Source organism: Chanodichthys erythropterus, chromosome 1 (genome assembly GCF_024489055.1).
Source record: "Chanodichthys erythropterus isolate Z2021 chromosome 1, ASM2448905v1, whole genome shotgun sequence".
Lineage (NCBI taxonomy): Eukaryota > Metazoa > Chordata > Actinopteri > Cypriniformes > Xenocyprididae > Chanodichthys > Chanodichthys erythropterus.
The window spans coordinates 18,908,372-18,928,904 of NC_090221.1; the positions used below are offsets into that span (position 1 = coordinate 18,908,372).

The 20,533-nt window shown below is 37.9% G+C and overlaps 1 protein-coding gene across 1 annotated transcript in view; it reads right to left on the reverse strand.

The window, feature by feature from the left end:
• The window catches only part of LOC137031122 (A disintegrin and metalloproteinase with thrombospondin motifs 2-like), a 191,797-nt gene extending 172,029 nt beyond the window's left edge, over positions 1 to 19,768 (reverse strand). The window contains exons 1-2 of the mRNA XM_067401817.1: positions 19,620 to 19,768; positions 17,280 to 17,671 (exon numbers count right to left, since the gene is read on the reverse strand). Of these exons, the coding sequence (XP_067257918.1) occupies positions 17,280 to 17,671; positions 19,620 to 19,704 (477 nt within the window). The 5' untranslated portion in view covers positions 19,705 to 19,768. The remainder of the gene's footprint in view (positions 1 to 17,279; positions 17,672 to 19,619) is intronic.
• Between the last annotated feature and the right edge of the window lie 765 nt (positions 19,769 to 20,533).

A 20,533-nucleotide genomic window follows, 5' to 3' on the forward strand; every position in this document is an offset into this window, starting at 1 on the left:
TTATCTAAGATTCAATTATTGTTGTGCAGAAAAAATATACGTACACTCATACACACCTCGGGTCGTTTGCGACCCTATAACATTTTTTACAAAAAATGAATACAAAAATCGGCATTCTTTTATAATTTTATTATTTTTTTCTTGTTACATTCTTTATAATGAATTGATTGAGGAATACCAAGAAGATTGATGTCTAACTTTAAAAAATGAACAAGGAGGAGGTTAGTGAATGACGTCCCGGGTCACTAAAGACCCGAGGTATGCATTTAAGGGTTAAACTACGCCAGTCGCGTACACACCTTATGCACCAGATGATGTGCGCGCTCAAGGCAACTAGACATAGTGGTGTATTAGAGGTAAAAAATTATATAAATACAGTACAAACCGATCGTTTCGTATCTTAGGACATCAATGTGTCGTCACGAGCTGCAGGGTTTGTCTGTGCATGTTTTTTTACTCTCATAGATTATGTTACCATTGCCATGCATTATACGACTGACAGACAGCAACGGTTGGAGTTAAAAATCATAATTTGTGTTCTACTGAAAAAAACAAAATCACCTACATCTTGGATGCCCTAGGGGTAAGCAGATAAACATCAAATTTTCATTTTTGGGTGAACTATCCCTTTCATATTTACAGAATGGATGTTATATATTTATATTATTTATGCATACACAGATATATATATATATATATATATATATATATATATATATATATATATATATATATATATATATATATGCGTGTGCGTGTGCGTGTGTCCACAGGGTCAAGAGTGCCCATAGTTGAAGAAACACCCATAATAACAAGTCTCCTGTAATTTCCCACACAGGAAGGTAACATTCCAGCAGCAACAGCTTGTGACTCAGCTGGATTTTTGACCTCTTTGCTGATGCACTGCGTTCCAAGTTTCTTGGATCATTCCCATTCCAGCATGGTGAGTTCCAAAAACAGCCTGAAATCCACAAAAATTCACAGTCTAAATGGCATTCCCACGACAAGACATCTGAGCATGTTTTAAAACAGCTCAAATGAATACTGGCCAAGCAAAACAGATAACTCACAACTCACAGATGCCCTGGCTCAAAGGTTAAGTGCTTTATTTGGAGGATGGGACTAATTCTTGCAATCCTCCTTAAAGAATTCAGCTTTATGTGGAGGAGCTTTGATCTTATTATGTTTATTAGGACAGTAATGCTGTAAATCTATCTGTTAAATGCCGCTTACAAGCTGTGCATATGCCATCCGCCTCACCCCAGGCACAAATTACACAGCGTCTGTATGAATCCAACACCTCCTCACCCTATCAAATTCATTTAAAACAGACTGTGCTGTAACAATTTACTAAACTTTTTTTCTGGCAAATACGCGGTTCTCCGCATTGGCGGCACATTAGAGCCTCAGATGGCCAGAGAAACTCAGTGAGTCTTAAGGCGGGGATGGATAGATGCGATCACAGAATGACTTGAGATGGCATCAGTCATCTGATGTTACAGCCTACAGCCCGAGCCCCAGAGCGGGGAGGAGGTGGGGTTACCAGAGGGGAGAGTGAACAAGAAACAGGCAGAAAATATAATATTGAAGAAAGAAAGTGCTTTTCCTTGGGAATCGAGGTGAATGCAGGCAACGTGCTATCACACACAAGGAAAAAGACAATCAGAAAGGCCATGTCACATCTTATTTCTATCAAAGACTCAAGCCTAGGTCTCCAGGACAGACCACAGATGGGTAGCAAAGTAGCGTGTCCTTACAGCACCTGTATGATATTAGCTTACATAAAACAGGTCAAAATCATGCTTCGAGTCCTTAAAGGGACAGTTAAGCCAAAAATTAAAATTCTGTCATTTATTGTTCTATGGAACACAAAATAAGATATTCTGAAGAACAGTAAAATCACATAAAGGTGAGTAGATGATAGCGATCACTCTCGCTAATTTTCTTGTCAACAATACTAATCCTCATTCTCACATTCAAAAATGTATTTATTTACATTCCCATGTCATTTTTATTGTAAAAGAACACACCTGACCAAAATGGCACACTTATGTGTACTTGCAGTGTTGCAATTCCCATTTTCTGTTGTCTTTGGCTTGCTTTGTTGGGCTTTAAGAAGACACCTAATATTCAGTAATATTATCAATTTGACCTACACTATCAGTTGAGAAGAAAACTTGAATTGGTTTGAGCTGAAATAATGATGTTTTTAGAGCTGCTTTACAGCTATTTGAATAAGTCGTCTAATTTTTGATTAAATTTGCATCGTTGGCAGTTATTTTCCAGTTTATTACTTTGAAGCTGCTTTAAAACAATCTGTATTGTATAAAGTGACATATAAATAAAGGCGGCTTGACTTGAAAGGTGACTTTTGCGAGTATCTTTGAAGGTTTTAAGATTCAGAAGGGTACTCGTGAGCTCCCCCTATGTGGCCACTACAGCTGACTACTACTCGACAACCTATGTGGCATTTCTGCAAAGTGTGGAGTCGGAGACACGAACTGGAAAGATATTTGGGAAGCCCAATCATCACTGTGCCCTTGAACAAGGCACTTAACCTCGAATTGCACCTGGGTGGCTGGACTTGTGTTGTGTCGTCTTGCTTTTTATTCTATAACCTGCTTCTATCTTAAGAAGCAATAAAACATAGTGGTGAAGTAGAATGCATGTGAGAGTGACATTCAGGCAAAGAATAACTGGATTACAGACAAGTAAAGCCATCTTTTTAGCAGAGAGATTGTGAAAAAATAGCACAGGAACATGAGAGGCAACAGATCTCACCACAGCAGGATCCCATGAAGTGAGATTCTTCAATAGCATTGGAAGAGGAACATAAAGCATCAAGCATGATGATTAGCACATAACCAGAGCAGAAGAGCATGGAAGATACACACAGTCTTAAATAGTCATGTTTTAATCTGGAGAGGTTTTGTTTTTATTGAAGAAAATCCAATAACCCTGCTGAAACCTCCAGCATATGTTGTGTTTTGCATGCTGGTCCCTAGCAGACTTTTAACTAGTTTATTCAACAAAAACAATGAGCTTCTCTGTAAAAAAGCAGACCACTAAATTTTGCTATTAAACAGCATGCTAGACATTGTAGCTAGACTTTGGTATAGCTGGTGAACCAACATTTAGGTTCACCAGATAGACCAATGTCTAGCTACAGTAGTTAATATTTCCCAGTCAGCCCCTGCTGGTAGATGTTGTAATTACACCATCTGGATGCAATAAGAATCCTTCTCCATTGGTGGCCATTCGAGTTATACATCACAGATCAGTTGCTTTTTCTTTTCTTTTTTTCTTTTTTTAATTGATGGAAATGCTAACTGGTATATTTATCTAGGTATTAAAGGCCTCCTTGAGCTAAACCAACACCAAACTAGTACTAATCATCATAAGCTAGCTTGGACAATGCAAAGTCAAGTCAGGCTAAGGTCGTTTTTGCAGCAAGGATGTACTTTCATTACACTAGAATTCAATTCATGGCTTTGAAAAACTCTTGGAGCTTGGAGACTCATGGGAGGATCTGAACTGGAAATGAACTATGGCAAAAGAAATTGCTTGAGTAAGATTAAACCAATCTCTAATGCTTCTGTAAACAAGTTGATGCAAAGCATGTTACAAGAATCATGACTTAAAATATTTTAGTGCCGTACTTTCCTTTTTCAGATTGGAAAGCTTTGTTTTGCATCATAAGCATGGGAATATTTTGGGGACAATGATCTGCTGCTCAATTAAATCAATTTCATTACAGAAAATGAACATACAAATTCTACATACAGTATTTGGGATATACAATATGCTTTGCAAGTTTCTGTATTCAACACAAATTGGCAGTTAAATGTTAATATTTATTGTATGATGTGAAAATGAAAATCCACTTTAACTTTCAATGATTACAAATTTTGATCGATTATCATTACTATAATACTGAGTAAACAAGATAGATAGCTAGACAGACAGACAAACAGGTAGGCAGAGAGGCAGACAGACAGGCTGATTTTACTGTGCAATAATAAGAGAGTCAAGTGAAAATCTAAAATGCTTCAATCATAATCTACACCAAAACAACATAAATAACAAAAACAAATTAAACACATCAGCATCTGGAAGCCTGAAAGTGTGAAAACGTACAAAACAGTGTGATATCGTCCTGTTTTGCTGCTCATGAAACCACACCATCCCCAACTCCCCACAGATAAATGAAGGGAAGGAGATGGAGAGAGACAGAGTGGGAGACTCTCAGGGAGGCTCCTGGTGTACAGGCTGCTAAATGTTCTATGCTGAGCATCAAGACCCATGGATATTGGGTGAGACACAATGGTCGACTATTCTAAACCAAAACGTCTAAATCAGGTCAAACGCCTCAAAACATGGGTTTTGATACCTTTGATTTTTAGCTTTTGTCAGTTACATTGTGTTTCTGACACCCATTTGACACAATTTTTGTGGCTTTCCAACTTGTTAATCCCCAGTTTGTGAGAAAAAAATAAGCTTTAATTTGGTAAACTAGCACATTCTCAATAACAACATTTGCAATTTCATGACAATTGTACTGTTGGAACAACAGTACCCTTGCCTATGTAATGTTGCTTTATTGAAAGAATAAATAACTCACAATATGTAGTAGACTATGCACACTTACACACTGCAAAAAAATCCCTGTAAAATTTACGGTAAAAAAAATGGCTTCTGTGGTTGCCAGAACTTTACCGTAAAAATATGGTAGCACCGATTTAGGTTTTATGGGACAGTACTTAGTTTACTGTCTATTTTACAGTTCAAAGCCGTATAATTTAAAGGTTTATATTGTAATAATTATGGTTCATAAAAAATTGAAATTAAATTTACAGTAAAAAAACGTATTTCATTAACTGACATAGGACCCTATAATACACCCGGCGCAATGCGACGCAAGGCGCAGTGCAAGTGCGTTTGCTAGTTTGCGTCCGGCGGCGTTCGCGTTTTCCCGTTCAGCGCCACGTCCTTAAATTAGTAAATTAATTTGCACCAGTTGGTGCGCCCATGGGCGTGCTGGTCTAAAAAAAGAGATGTGTTCAGGCGCGTTGCTATTTTAAGGAGCTGAAAATAGACTGCGCCATAGACCAACTCAAACCTGGTCTAAAGTCTAAAGTCAATGGCGCAATATTTTTTTGTTAGAGCGCGTTGGTAGAAACTGCGCGTTGACTTTGCTTATTGCACACAGGGATGCGCATCACACAAACATGCCAAATATTAAAAACAAAAGGATTACAGTGTAAAAGAATATTATTGTATAGGCTACATAAATATAAAAATGTAATGATGAATAGTCATTGCGTGTATTAGAATTAGGCTACCTATTTTCAATTCAGCCTATTACTACTTATAATGATGAACGAAATTGGCTAATTAATTGAACAATCATGCCAATACACACACATATATATTAACTGACCCAGGCGTATGGACCGTTTTTCAGTCGTTAAAATAGCAAAAGTGGATTTGGACACGCCCTGAGTGCACCTGCACCGTGCGCTTTACTTTGCGTTTAGATCGTTAAAATAGGGCCCATAATGTTTACCTACCTGATATATGTTTACCTACCTATTGAAGTACTAATATCTGTTTTGTACATTTGTGCCTTTTGTGATGAATCAAAGCTCATCACAAGCAGCTTTTCCAAAAGCTGAGAAGGACAATAATAATATATAGAAGGTGCACACAATGTCATTCACACAAACACTAAACAACATCATGGTAACATGCATGAAATTTAAAAAATGCAGTAAACATGCATTAAATGTAACATAAATGTACATAACTGAGAAAAACTAAGAAGAAACAGTTATTTCAATGAAAATTCATCAGATGGGAAATGTCACACAGGGAATTGTGGGAAAATTTATGAATTTACATTTTTTCACTGTAAATTAGACAATGTAATTTTTCACTTCCAAAAACTGTAAATTTAACGGTATTTTACTGTAAAATTACATTACATGTACCGTTAGATCTATTACAGTTATTCACTGTATAATGTACGTAAACTTTCTGTAAACCAATAAACTGTTTTTTTACCTTAGCATTTTTAAGTCTTTTACCATTAAAATTTAACATTACAATAATTTTTTATAGTGTAGTATTAACTGAATTTACATTTACAATATGCATTTGGCAGACACTTTTAACCAAAGTGACTTACATTACAAAACTGCATTTTTTTATGACCTTGCTGTTGCTAGCGCCAATGTTACAGACATACAGATGATGGTGCTACAGATCTTATTTATCTTCTGCTATTAAAATTTCACCTACTATACATAATGTCTTTGCTCATGTGGAATTTCCTCATCCAAAGGGAAACCCCTTGTCTTTTTTTATGTATCAGTGCATAAACTGTGAAATGGCTGCTGAATTGCAGTGAGTAGGAATTGGTAATTATAGGTTATGAGAAACATTCCTGCCTTCGCGCTGAGCCGCTGACTGGATGATAAAAGCCTCTGATTGAGTAATTGTGTGTTTGAGAGCCACATTGCAGGGCGGAGTCTGTAATCATAGCGTAATCTCTTGTTCGTTCATGCCCAGCACCAGCCGATTCACACAAATTCGAACAAAAGGGGTCAATAACAGCTGCTCAGCAGAAAATTGATATAATGATTATACTCAGAAATAAATGGCACTTGAACTCCACTAGCTCAGCGCACCATCACGATTATATCCATGGTGACGCTAGTGCTTTTTGAGCAAGAAATGAAGTCTCTCGGCCTACAGTGTTTTCAGACTAAACCACCTGTGTCATTACCAGATCATCAACTCCTAAAATGACCAAATGACTCTGCTGAGTTGTTAAAAGTGTTATTTGATGACAGAGGGGCACTTATGGTACTTGAACTAGTTTACGCCTGGAGCGGACCCCCTTTAAACTACAGGAATGAGATTAGATGGGTGAGATCAAGTAATGCTTAAGAACTTCGAGCCAACTGCAAGTAAAAGTGAAGCAAGTGAAACAGATGTTCCACAACATGTAAGGCGAATGGAGTGCTAATGTTCCTCGTGGGACTCTATTCATCACCTCATCAAAATTAGACATGCTGCCGTACTTGTGTTTGAAGGTGTTAGGGAAATAATTAGCTCTTTCAACAGGTAGCAATTTGGATGGATGGATGGATGGATGGATGGATGGATGGATGGATGGATGGATGGATGGATGGATGGATGGATGGATGGATGGATGGATGGATGGATGGATGGATGGATGGATAGATCGAACGAACAGCTTTGCCTTTTGGTGCTGATGCTGCCATCGCCAGCAATGCACACTATATGATGATGGACAAAGGGTCTGATTGATGGTATGAGTGTGTTGCTGGATGCAGATTCGCCCCAAGAGAAGAGACGAGAAGAGAAGAGGCAAGAGTATAATTGCGTCGGGCAGTGAAGTGTGTGAAAGGATTAGGCCTTGGCCACTCTTCAGCACACACATATAAAAGACTGTCTCCCCTGGGGAGAAGTGCGCTGGCCTGCTTGTGTACTGAAACCAATGTGCCGACAGCACCATTCGTCTTCAATACGGCTCTCCTCACCTGCCTGTTTGCTATATCAGCCTTGGCCTTGTCTTTTACCAATCATGGCATGTCCTCTCGAAACTGCTCAGCTGCTCAACACTGTCTCTGTCTTCATTAGTCTGGCAATATTACGAGCGAAAGCTTCCCTCAGGATGTGTGATGGTACCTTTCACCTGTCTGTTTCCACTTTCCTACGTTTGGTTTTTTTGAACACGTCCATGAAAGTTTATCTGTTTGTTTAGTTGTGGTTAAAAGATGCCAACTGCCTCACCACCAAGACTATGAACAAAAAAATAGAAGTGAATATCAAAGGAACGGTTCTGCCAGAAATGAAAGTTCTGAGTTAATTTACTCATCCTCATGTTGTTATAAACCTGTATGGTTTTATTTCTTCTGTGAAATAAACAATTCAGTCTTCAAACAATTCAAAGTGACCACAGCTGTTAAGCTTCAAAAATACCCAAAAAGCACCAAAAAGAGCTATAAAATAGTCAGTATAACTTGTGTGCTACAGACTACTTTATGTTTTTTGAAGTCATAAGATGTTTGCTGTGACTGGGATTGCCAAAGCCTAATTAGTGAAGAAATCTGTACAATTTGCAAACTAATCATTTAGCCTTATTTGGCAACCAGATCAAACAGTTCATTATAAAATGACTGGCTCAAAAGGATGATTCCTTCACCGATTCAGTTTTTGAGTTCAACTCACTCAACTCAGTGAATGAAAGTCCAGTCACAATAGCAATATTTCAGTGAAATGCACTGCTCACACAGAAGTCACTTACAAACCAAGCAGCTTTCTATTGGAGGTCTGTATGGCGAATTCGTGTGACCAACTTGAACATGAGCAAAATCTGTGCGGGGAACTTTTTCTCCTTTATGTGAACATCCTAAACATCCAGATTCTTATTGAAATTAATAGATTTTGCCTGCAAAACAGTATTTTTGAGAAACAGTAAATATGACCACACCTTAAAAACAAGCATTTCTCACCTTTATCATATGACTTCAAAAGAGTTGGAATATATTGCAATAGTCTTTACAGACATGGTCACTACTGTTGTTGTATGGACAATAATTATTCATAATTTCTCCTTATGTACAGAAGTTTCATTTTTGGGTGAACTTTAATATATATATTAACTCTTTGCCATGCTTCAGGTTTTCGTGCGAACGTCTCCTTCAGACAAGAAGTGGATGACATATTGAAATAAGGTGCCCTTTTATACTCATGGTCACATCAGAAGTGACGTCATAGGCTGCCACCTGCCAATGTCAAGTTCATTGTCGTGTTTACACCCATGCTTCAGACACCGGTCACGTTTCCCCCATAGCACCCTCTCTGGGATGCAGCATCTCTTTTCCCCCTTCTCAGGGAACATGCGTAACCTATAATCTATGTTAACCTATAACCTATAAAGTTGGTCATTTATAAACTTGTTAGTCTTGAAAGTTTGTTAACATGGGGATGTGTACAAGCCTTGTGTCATATTGCTACACACGAATGAGGTAAGCTTTGTGCTTACATCATCTGCCACGTGTATATGTTTACAAGACAGCAAATTCGGCGAAAATAGACAACAAACTCGTGCTTGATTTGAGTATTGCTGCCTAGCCTACCTGTCTGTGTAATAACTAAAAGGATGTTTATATATCATATTTTCTGGCTAGTTTACTTTAGTTTTTTATAATACACCATACAGTACTTTAAACCAAACTGAATAATTAAAAACAAGTTAAATGGGTAAATCTTCTATAAATATTATTTTAAACTTAATTTTCTTTTCTGACATACTCCAATTCTTGTTTAAAAACACTAGACATGCTTATTCTGTGCATTTTGAGCACTTTTTGTGTGCAATCATATTTATTTTGTACTTTCACTTTACTTGAGCGTTAGCAGCGCAGCAAAAATAGACCCAGCGCCGAAATGATCGCGGCACTGCTGCTTCTGCTCTGCTCCTGCTACGCGCTGCACGAGTATTGGAATATGAGTGTTTACCACCGGCATTCACTGTGTCGTGTTAGTGGATTCATTATGTCGGACTCACCGCAGGTAACTCATAATCTGCAGTTGTTACTCCTGTCTCCTGACAAAAACATTGCATGCGGCGCCTGTGGAGTGTGGAAAGTTACTGGAGCACGCAGCCGTGCACGTCTCTCACAAGGAGCGTCACGGCAGTGATTGACAAGCCAGAGGGCCAATCGTTTATGCGATAATCGGCTGATGTTTTTAAGGCCCTACCTCATGCACAGATGATGTATATTAATCTTATTCCTTTCAGTGCACCTAATTAATAGTCTTTTATCAGTTAGTAAAGACAGTTTCAAGTAATATTGCAAAAATGTATAAAACAAAACATCCTCTTTAACACCTTTAAGCTCTGCTGACGCGTGCGGTGTGAAACCGGCCTGAAACCGTGACAGCAACCACTAATGCCGTCTGTCATTGAAGATAATGAAAGAAAAAGGTACCAGAGAAAATTAATCACTGCTGTTTAAAGAACTTTTGTATCTTTAATAATGATTATTTATATTTAATTTAGGCTATAAATTATGTAGTGCAGACAGTTTGGTAACTTTATTCAATTTATTGAATTGTAATTTTCCTATCTGTTAGACAGGTAGGAAAGGCACAGGTAAATATGACATTTATTATGGGTTTATGTGAGGATTGTTCTAAGTTCACTTAAATTAAAAGTTTTTTTTTTTTGAAGCCTAATAATAAATGTAAAAAAAATATATATATAGCTTTCAATTACACTGAATGTTGAATGACTATAATTCATGTTTAAAATTGGGGAAAAAATCCATTTCATTGAGACATCAGTAGCTGTAGACTATTAGTATGAGTGATACTGGCCTTCATTCATAAAATGATCTTCATGTTGTTTCTTTATGTTGTTTATTTTGGAGATTAACTGTGAAATTATTACATTATGAAATATATTAAAAACTTAAGTGTTTTTAATTGCGATTAATCGCAGAAAAAAAAAACGTTTTTAATCAAGTTAATTTTTTTTAATTGATTGACAGCACTAATATACACACATATAGTCACTTTTATTGTCTATAGCTTAAGAAAATAGCACGCCATCATCTAGTAAGTGGACAGGCTTAATTTTTCTAACTTGTAAAAACAATAAAAGACTACTCTCTTGGGTCTCTGTAAGTGCTAACGTAACCTGCAATAAAAACCCCACAATAAAACAGATGTATGCACAGTCAACATTTTGCTATTATTAAAGGATATCTTGACCTCAGTCATTTTATTACAAAACCGAACAAACACAAAATTGGCCTCTCAGCTTATAAGAGTCCAGTCATGACTAATCTAAAACAAAGACCTAAAACTCTATTTTATATCACCAATCAAATTGTAGTACAAATTGTTTTGAAAACTTTAAAATACTTTTAGCTATTAAAACTATAACCTCCCAAAAGACACGTCTTCACATACACTGTACATTGTGTTGATAAACACCTGTTGATAAACCGTATAAACCGTAAATGATTCTCAGTTCTACATTACTAAAATGGACCCTGTGTTTACCACATCTTACCTCTAACAACTTGTATACCACATACCTCTGATTTGCAAAAAAAAAAAAATACTGTTTTGGAGAAAACATAATAGCACATAATTGGATTTCTTTACAGCCTGCGTAACCTTTTGCTCAATGAGCAGATGTTTTGATATTTCTGCAGTTCCAGTTATTCAGAACGAATGGAACAATGAGTTTCTTTGAGATTCTTGAACAAGTGGTTACTGCTACAATGTCTACCTATTTTCATCTGGCTGTTTTCCCTTTCTGGTCTCATTAAAAAACATGGTTACACTTCATTTTAAGGTGATAAGGTGATTTCATTGTACTTACTCAAATAAGTACTGAGTAATAATAATGAACTACATGAACTTACGGTTACGGTTAGTTAATTGTAATTATACATACTTTACTGTTGTTGTTGTTATTATTATTATAGTAAGTAAATATAGAAACATGTAACTATGTCACCTTAAAAAAAAAGTGTTACCAAAAACAGTTATAACCAGAACAGTTTGAAGTATAAGATTGAGCATTGTTAAGATTTTTCAAGGAAATATTTGTATAATAGATAAATAAAATCAATTAAAATAAATAATTTCTAAAGGTTTTTTAAAGGGGTCATGACATGAGAAATCTTGTTCTTTTGGCATATAAGAGGTCTTTGTATAATTAATATATCCTGCAAGTTCCATAACTTAAAACATCCTCGTCATCAATAAAAATGCATTTATATAATCAAGCTGTAAAAAAGCTTAATTTGGATCTGAGGTGGCACGTGATATCACAGGGGCACAATCATTTGCATACGACTGCCTCTGGAGCAAGACAACAATGGCTAATTTTACATCATTGCATCGTTGTCCTCGCCCACTGGTGTTGATGAGCGAGTGGATCTAAAGTAGTTGTTTACAATAAGATTGTGATAATAACAAGATTGTGATGGCACGCAGATGTTGTGCTATTATTTTTACTTAAAGAATGCTCTCTTTATAATGGCTGAAGCTGTCAATCACGCAGCAAGAGTTTGTGGTGTCCAGAGAAAATATATTTTAATATTTTTTTTTTTTAATATTTTAAACATTAGGCAAGAACAAAACACTAAACTTGTTTAAGGTATTTGTTTGACAAAAAAATGCATAGAAATGTTTTTGCATGTGTCCATAATGTCTCTGTATGACTGCCTGGCCAAAACTTATGTCCATAGAATCTGTAGAATTTATGCCCAAAAAAAAGAGGATAAAATCAAAGGCTCTCCTGATCTGTCACTCTGAATATCCTGACTACTGAATATCCTGAGCTATTCAAAATACACTTAATGCAGCTGTTAGCATGGCCACCATTCATTCTGCAACATAATCACGTACAAACAAACCTGGGTCTGAAATACAAGAGCCGTGAAGCTAAGGTTGCATTTATTCTCTCTGTTGAGGAGTATCACCCTCAGAGGAAATGGAGTTACTGAGGCTGTTCTATATGCAAGATGCCCACGGCTGTTGCCCCGGATGACCCTGAGTGTTTGAAGCTGAAGGACAGCATGGAGACTGTTTAATCCTGTGGGCACCATGCCCACTGGAGCGTGCATTCACATACATACACACACACAAACTGACACAGGTGTGGACATACCTGTGCACAAGCACACAAACACAGAGTATTCCTGTAAGTATGATTTCATATGGGGCTATATCATAACCTGGATGCGCACAAAAAGTATTCTCATCGCTTCATAACATTAAGGTTGAACCACTGTAGTCACCTGAACTGTTTTAAATACATCTTTAGTAGCTTTCTGGGCACTGAAAGTGTAAATTGTCTTGCTGGGAATGCAGGCCTCATTGAGCCATCGGATTTGATCAAAAAATATCTTAAAGGATTAGTTCACTTTCAAATTAAAATTTACTGATAATTTACTCACCACCATGTCATCCAGGATGTTTATGTCTTTCTTTCTTCAGTCGAAAAGGAAGTAAGGTTTTTGATGAAAACATTCCAGGATTTTTCTCCATATAGTGAACTTCAATGGGCACCAAACGGTTGAAGGTCAAAATTACAGTTTACAGCGATCCCAGACCAGAAATAAGGGTCTTATCAAGAGAAACCATTGCTCATTTTCTAAAAAAAAAATTAAAAACTTTATACGTTTTAACCATAAATACTCATCATGAGCTAGCTGTCTTCTTCTTCTCTATTAGAATTCCAGCAGTGTAGACACTGCTAAGTGTATTACTGCCCTCTACAGGTCAAAGTTTGAACTAAATTGTCATATACAATATGCTAGTGCAAGTATATAACAGTTAGTTCAAACTTTGACCTGTGGAGGGCAGTAAAACGCTTAGCAGTGTCTACACTGCTGGAATTCTAATAGAGACGAAGAAGAAGAGAGCTAGTTCAAGATGAGCATTTATTGTTAAAAAGTATTTTTTTTTTTTTTTTTTTTTTTATAAAATTAGCGATGGTTTCTCTAGGTAAGACCCTTATTTCTCGTCTGGGATCACATAGAATGCTTTGAAGCTGCACTGAAACTGTAATTTTGACCTTCAACTGTTTGGGCTCCATTGAAGTCTACTATATGGAGAAAAATCCTGGAATGTTTTCATCAAAAACCTTAATTTCTTTTTGACTGAAGGAAAAGACATGAACATCTTGGATGACATGGTGGTGAGTAAATTATCAGAAAGTGAACTAATCCTTTAATTTGTGCTCCGAAGATGAACGAAGGTCTTACAGGTGTGGAACGACATGAGGGTGAGTAATTAATGACAGAATTTTCATTTAAGGACAACAACAAACGGCTGGTAGGGACTAAAATGAGCTTCTTCCCGGGTTGGTGACATCACAAGTTCAGTAGCCCCGCCCACTGATCCGACCACGACAAGTATTATTAGGTAACGCTAACACTTGCGATACAAACAACTAAGCAATAAACATGCCTTTGAAGCATGCCAGGTTGTGGAAAAATACAATAGCTGCATTGGATTTGCAGAGAGCCTGAAATTAAAAAACAATGCTGGATTCTATATTGGATCTGACAGGGACGGCGCAACACACTTATGTGAGTAAAAAAGTTTTTACTGTGTCACAGATTGTTTGATATGTACGGATTATGTGTACAGTACATGTCTAATCACCAGTGACCAGGGATTTCTGATATGTAATGATGCATGTAGGCCTACAGTCAGAAGTTTTTGCCTCAAAATCATTTATTGTCAGTAAATCAAACAGTGACTAAATGGTCAACATCACATCGTTTCTCTTAGTAGGATGAAAATCTGTTATTTAAACTGTGAGTAAAATATATATAGGAAGCAATCAAAGAACGCTCCCTTTACAATCGCTGGAGCTGTCAATCAAACAGCACAAGTGTTTTGGACTCTCACCAAAACTCCCATTAGAATCAACGAATCTCTTATTTACATTGTGTTTGCATTGTTATGCTGTGTTCACACCAGACGCGACTTGCGCGAATAAATTGCGCTATTCGCGCGTAGTTGGACGCTTGAACATTTTGAGTTTACTCGCTTCATTCGCGCGTGACATTCGCTTCATTCGCGCGTGAAAATCCCTTCACAACAGACGCGAATTCGCGTCATGAGAGGGGCTCTCCCGCTCCTTTATGTGTCCCAGACTCTCCAACTGCTTTCTGCACACTTCCTCTGAATAAACACAACTTGTCAGTCGGGAAATAATTGTAAATTACAGCGAATAAGCTCAATTGGTCGTCTTTAGTTGGCTTGTATTCTTAATATGTATGTATATATATGTATATAGCTCAAATTGAGTAAAGACCGTTTTTTACAACTTATCAGATTGTCCGACCTCCTCACTCACTTTCTTTCAAACACGATCCTTTTTATTTCTGTTTCTATAAATGTATGAAGATGTACAGCGACGATGATTTTGTCCTCCGTTGTTGTTTCGAATTTCTGCCTCAGCTCGCTACGTCACGTCACTACTAGAGCAAGCTCCTGATTGGTTAACGCGGCGTGGAAATTCGCCAAAGTTCAGATTTTTCAACTTGCGCGATTCGCGCGAATCGCGTCATTCGCGCGAATCGCTCAATTCGCGCCGCGTCATTCGCGCCGCTTCATTCGCGCCGCTTCATTCGCGCGAATCGCGCCGCAGGATGTCAATTCGCGTCTTTGCATTGACTTAACATGTAAATCACTCGCGCTTACCGCTTCATTCGCGTCCGGTGTGAACGCACCATTAGTTATGATGAAAGCATTGGTTAGTGTGCAGAAATCGAGTTACAATGACGAGATCATATAGAATTCGAGAATTCCATATGTAACAATTAGTTATTTGCATATGCAAAGATGTTAGCCAATCACAGCAGTGGCTGTTTACACTGAAGTCTCACAGCAGACACGCCCCTTAAAACAGAGCATTGAAATCAGAGGGCTAATATAAGGCAGGAAAATGCCTTTTATTTCTAAATAATGACAATTTTTTTATGTAAAAAATAATACTAACATTATAAGTGCACATCAGGAAACATTATTAAATGATAAAATAATGCAGTTCACAATCCCTTTAAATATAAAATTAAATTGACAAATACGCACTTTTAAAGTGTGCTTACATATATGTAATGAAAGTCTACAGTATTCCCTTACAGTATTGGTCATGTTTTAAGTACTTTTTAATTTGTGTCAATTATATTAACCAAAAAAATTCTTTTTGGATTTCAAGTATACAAATCAATAAACTTAAGTGCAATCAATGAACTAAAATGGCTATAATGCCTCTACAAGAACACTGAGACCAACAGACAGCACAGCCTTGCACTGGAACTCTGTAGTTAATGTCTACATAATTTATTTAACCTCTGTTTAATCTGCGTATAAAGTTTATTCATTCTGTTTATTTTGTGCCTCTCTTTCTCGCTGTATAAAGATATCAGCCACAGGGGGCGTATAGATCTCAGACAGACTCTCGGAGCTTCTCATCTGGGCCTGTTTAGAATTATAGTTTTATTTGAGTAAAGAAAAACACCTCCAGTAATTAACAAGAGACCTCTGCTCCAATCCTCACATCTGTCAGTGCCATAAACACAGATCTCATTGCACACAAATCACAAAGCACACTCTACCACTCAACTATTTATTTGCCTTTCAGCTTGTATTAGAAATATCCCAGGATACTCACAAAATTTGTGACTACTGTATGCACTAAAACAACTTTTCAAATATTCAGTTAAGATAGCACTGTCTGTCACCTAAAACACATGGCCTGGGACAAAACATTTAGGCTACACCATAAAGGACCTTAATGAGGGCATCTCATATAGGTTCACGTCCACGTTCCAGGTTGTCTCCCCTTAAAGGGATAGTTCACCCAAAAATGACAATTGTGTCATCATTTACTCACCCTCAAGTTGTTTCAAACCTAAATGAGTTTCTTTCTTCTGCTGAACACAAAAAAAGATATTTTGAAGAACGTAGGTAAACAGACAGTTTACGGTAACCATTGACTTCCATAGTATGTTTTTCCTACTGTAGAAGTCAATGGCTACCATCAACTGACTGATTACCAACATTCTTCAAAATATCTTCTTAATATCTTATTTTGTGTTCAGAAAGAAACTCATTTAGGTTTGGAACAACTTGAGTTTGAGTAAATTATGACAAAATTTTTATTTTTGGGTAAACTATACCTTTAATGCATGTCGTGATTAGACGTGTTCCCGGGTCATTACATTTTGTCGATCCTGGTCCAAAAAAGTTTGTCCTAACCATATCCCTACCCCTAAAACTACCCCTACCCATAAGTTAGCTCTAAAATCAGAAGGAAATAATAGGTGAAAAACCCTGGTTGTATGCCTAAACTTGACATAAACTTTAAACTTAAGTCCCTCAAATCTGATTGGTTGGTTGGAATGTTGTTCCAGGATCAACAAAGATGTTGATCCAAGAATATGTTGCACTTGGTGACATCAGGTTCTGCCCCTTAATGTCACCCCTGGTATTCAGATACAACTTGAGAGCATCTGAAATGAAAAAAAACCTACAAATATACATTGTGTACGTAATAAAAACCTAATTTCCATATTGATTTAATATAGGAAAGACAAAACACTCCTTTTTCATTAAAGCTTCTCTCAATGATTGCAATTTTTATCGAACAGATTAGCTTCATGAAGGAACACCACACACAAATGCAGGCCAATGTGGCCACTTACCAGGCCGTCGCAGTTACTAATAGCTACTGAGGCTCCCTGTATGTCCGTAATGTCACCCACATACATGCAGTCACTCTTCAAAGGCTCGGAGTGCATGCCGCCGGATTCCTGCCACTCCATCTTGGCTCCGGGAGCCACCAGGCGTGTGTTGCGGCGCAGACGCAGGTGAAACTCCCGGCCGAAGACCGTGACGTTGTAGTAGAGCTGCTCGAGCGTGTCTCCTTTGAACTCATGGTGGGCGTGGTCGGCTGATGCCGCCTCTCTTCTCCAGCGCCTACGGAACTGCCCACCTGCTGGACCAACCGATACCGCATGGGACAGGAAGCGGCCTTCTGCATCAGTAAGAACGGGTTTCACCAGTCCATAGTCCCCCAGAACATGCTGCAGGGAATCTGCATTACACACAAAGATAGTCAGTCAGACAGCACACATTTAGCCGTAGTGCATCTATAATGAATGTCACTATGCCGGCGACTTTCATGTGATAGTTAGCAAAAACAATGCTTCTTCTCACAAAGCAAATTAAATTTAGATGTGTTTATGTTGACACTTGAAATGCACATTCTTTCCAATGCAGCGAGTTAATGCACATGAGAAGCAATGGGTCAGAAGGGTCTGGTTGAAGAAACACATTAACACTTGTCTGACACCATCATTTTCAGATTTAACAAAGCCTGTTTGTGCACAGACTGTATGAACAGTGTGTTTTGGTATTCTGTGCTTGTAATTACATATCTGCCTCCCATCACAAAATACCAAGTATAATTCTCAATATGCCTTGTTGTTTTCAATGACAGCCAGATGCCTGATAGATGTATTTACAATACTGAAATATATCAAGAGGAAATACAACAAGACTCACATAAGGAAAAAAGACCACTCATACTAAATGAGTTTCACAAAACCTAGTGAGCACCCTATCAAGACAGCATTTTGGGATCACAGGCGCATTCCAGGTCAGCTCAGCTGATTCCAAACATGCCTATGATACCCAAAAAAGCTGCATGTACCTATGATACCCAAAAATGTTTCATGCACCTAAGATGCCCATTAATGCTGCATGCACCTTTAATTCCCAAAAATGCTCCACTCAACTATAATTCTCAAAAATGCTGCACACATGCCCAAAAGTGCCACATGCACTGAAAATACTATTTACTGCACCTGATGCACAAAAAATCTATGATACCCAAATGTGCCACAAGCACCTATTATACCCAATAATGCTTATACACCTGATGCACACCTATGATGCACAAAATGATGCCCACACCTATTATACCTTAGAAAAAAGCTCAAAAATGCTTACCTATGATATTAAAAATGTTGCACACACCTATGATACCCAATACTTAATGTAACTGATGCACAAAAATGCTGCACACACCTATCATACGCAAAAGTGCCACATGCACCTGTAATACACATGTTATGCACCTCATGCACAAAAGTCACCTATGATTCCCAAAAATGCTGCACATACCTATGATGCCTAGTAATGATAACCACACCTATGATGCCTAATAAAATACTCAAACGTGCAGTGTGCTCACAAAATACTTTAATTAACCTACGTTGCACACATCTATGATGCCCAAAAATGATGTCTAGGTAGAGAACTCAATAGGTTTTGAGACACAGCCGATGTGTCAGTTCAAAGTGATGCTGAGTTCTGCATGTGCATCTCTGAAGAGACCACTTACTCTAGCATATTTATTACAATCTGTAATTTACCAATAACAATTTCAAGTTACCAACAAACAGAAAGTTGCCGCATAAAAACAGTCTAGTCTTTCTCTTCCAAAACCAAAAGTTCTATTTCAAAGCTTTAGGGTATTTTTTTAAGTTTCCATATGAAAAACGTACATATCAAGAGAACAGAACTGGCACATTTTTTATTATTATTTGAAATCAATATCCTGCAATACTTCCGCTCTCAGGCAGATCAATATCGCCAGAGCGTCCGTCAAAAAAAAAAAAAGAAAAGAAAAAAAAATCGCAAACGCGAGAAAAAAAAAAAAAAAGAAAAAAAAACACACAAAACATTTCCACTACACCACCAGAGCTGCGCTGAGAATTAATTTCATCAGCATGTGAAACAAACACAAAACAAACAGTAATGATAAAGCACGCAAGAATGCCGCGGCTGTTTATATTTCCTAAAGCTCCAGAGAATAATTAAATAGATCCGAAATAGCCCGTGCCACAAGTTTCTCACACACCGGGATGGGGACAGTGCGCAAACATCCAGGTCTGATGCGCACTGGGGTGGTACCGGGCAGGACATCTTGCGACGGGATGGAACTGGAAGTGTAAATAGGTAAAAGCAGCCGCACGTACCTATGCTACTGGAGATATAAAGGCCGTTCGTCTGCAGAAAGATCGGCAGTGTGATTAGGATAGTAAATCCGGCCGAGAAATCCATGGCAGCTCCGAACTGCGCAGGTGAGGGAGACGGACTTTGGGATCCAGCGTGTTAAAGTTCCCTGCGCGACCAGCAACCGCCACGCCAGCAACAGCCACCCGCAACTTACTGCAAAGTGCACTAGGAGAGAGCGCGTGCCTCTCTCTCTCTCTCTCTCCCTCCCTCTCTCTTTCATACACACACACCCTCTTCCTCCTCGCCGACTCTTACTAGGTTTCTCTGTCAACACCTGAAAGCGCGCTCACGAGCTCTCTACAGTGTGGAGCGACAGAGGGATGCGGAATTATTTCAGACAGCGCGGCAATATAAATATTGATATTTTGCATTCTTCCGCACGTCAATAAAATTTTAAGGACTTCAAACTTCACGTGTGAGTCACTGCTAAATTTTTAAAATGTTGCTGCTCAAGTCTGAAACTTTTAAAGATGAAATGCTACTTGTGTGAGGTTGTGTTCTTCATGACCTGCTCAAACTTTTTGCAGCGCTTCATCACATTCAAGCACATCATCATCAGCTAGAGCAATAGCGCCCCCTTGAACACACACACAGATTGTCACTTGTTCAACAACAATCACAGGTAGGCTCAAGTACCACTTAATCAACACCAAACCATGCGTTATTCATATTACATTTAACATTATCATTATTACTAACAAAAATATTCACACAAATGTATAAAATATGACACACAACATTGTAATTATTATAGTTGATTATGAGCCTCTATCAAATGGTTGAGATAATGACCAAACAATTCTCTTTTAATAAAATAGGTGATGGGATCATTTGCCTGAGAGGATATCTGTGGCACATCTGAATAATGGTGCAA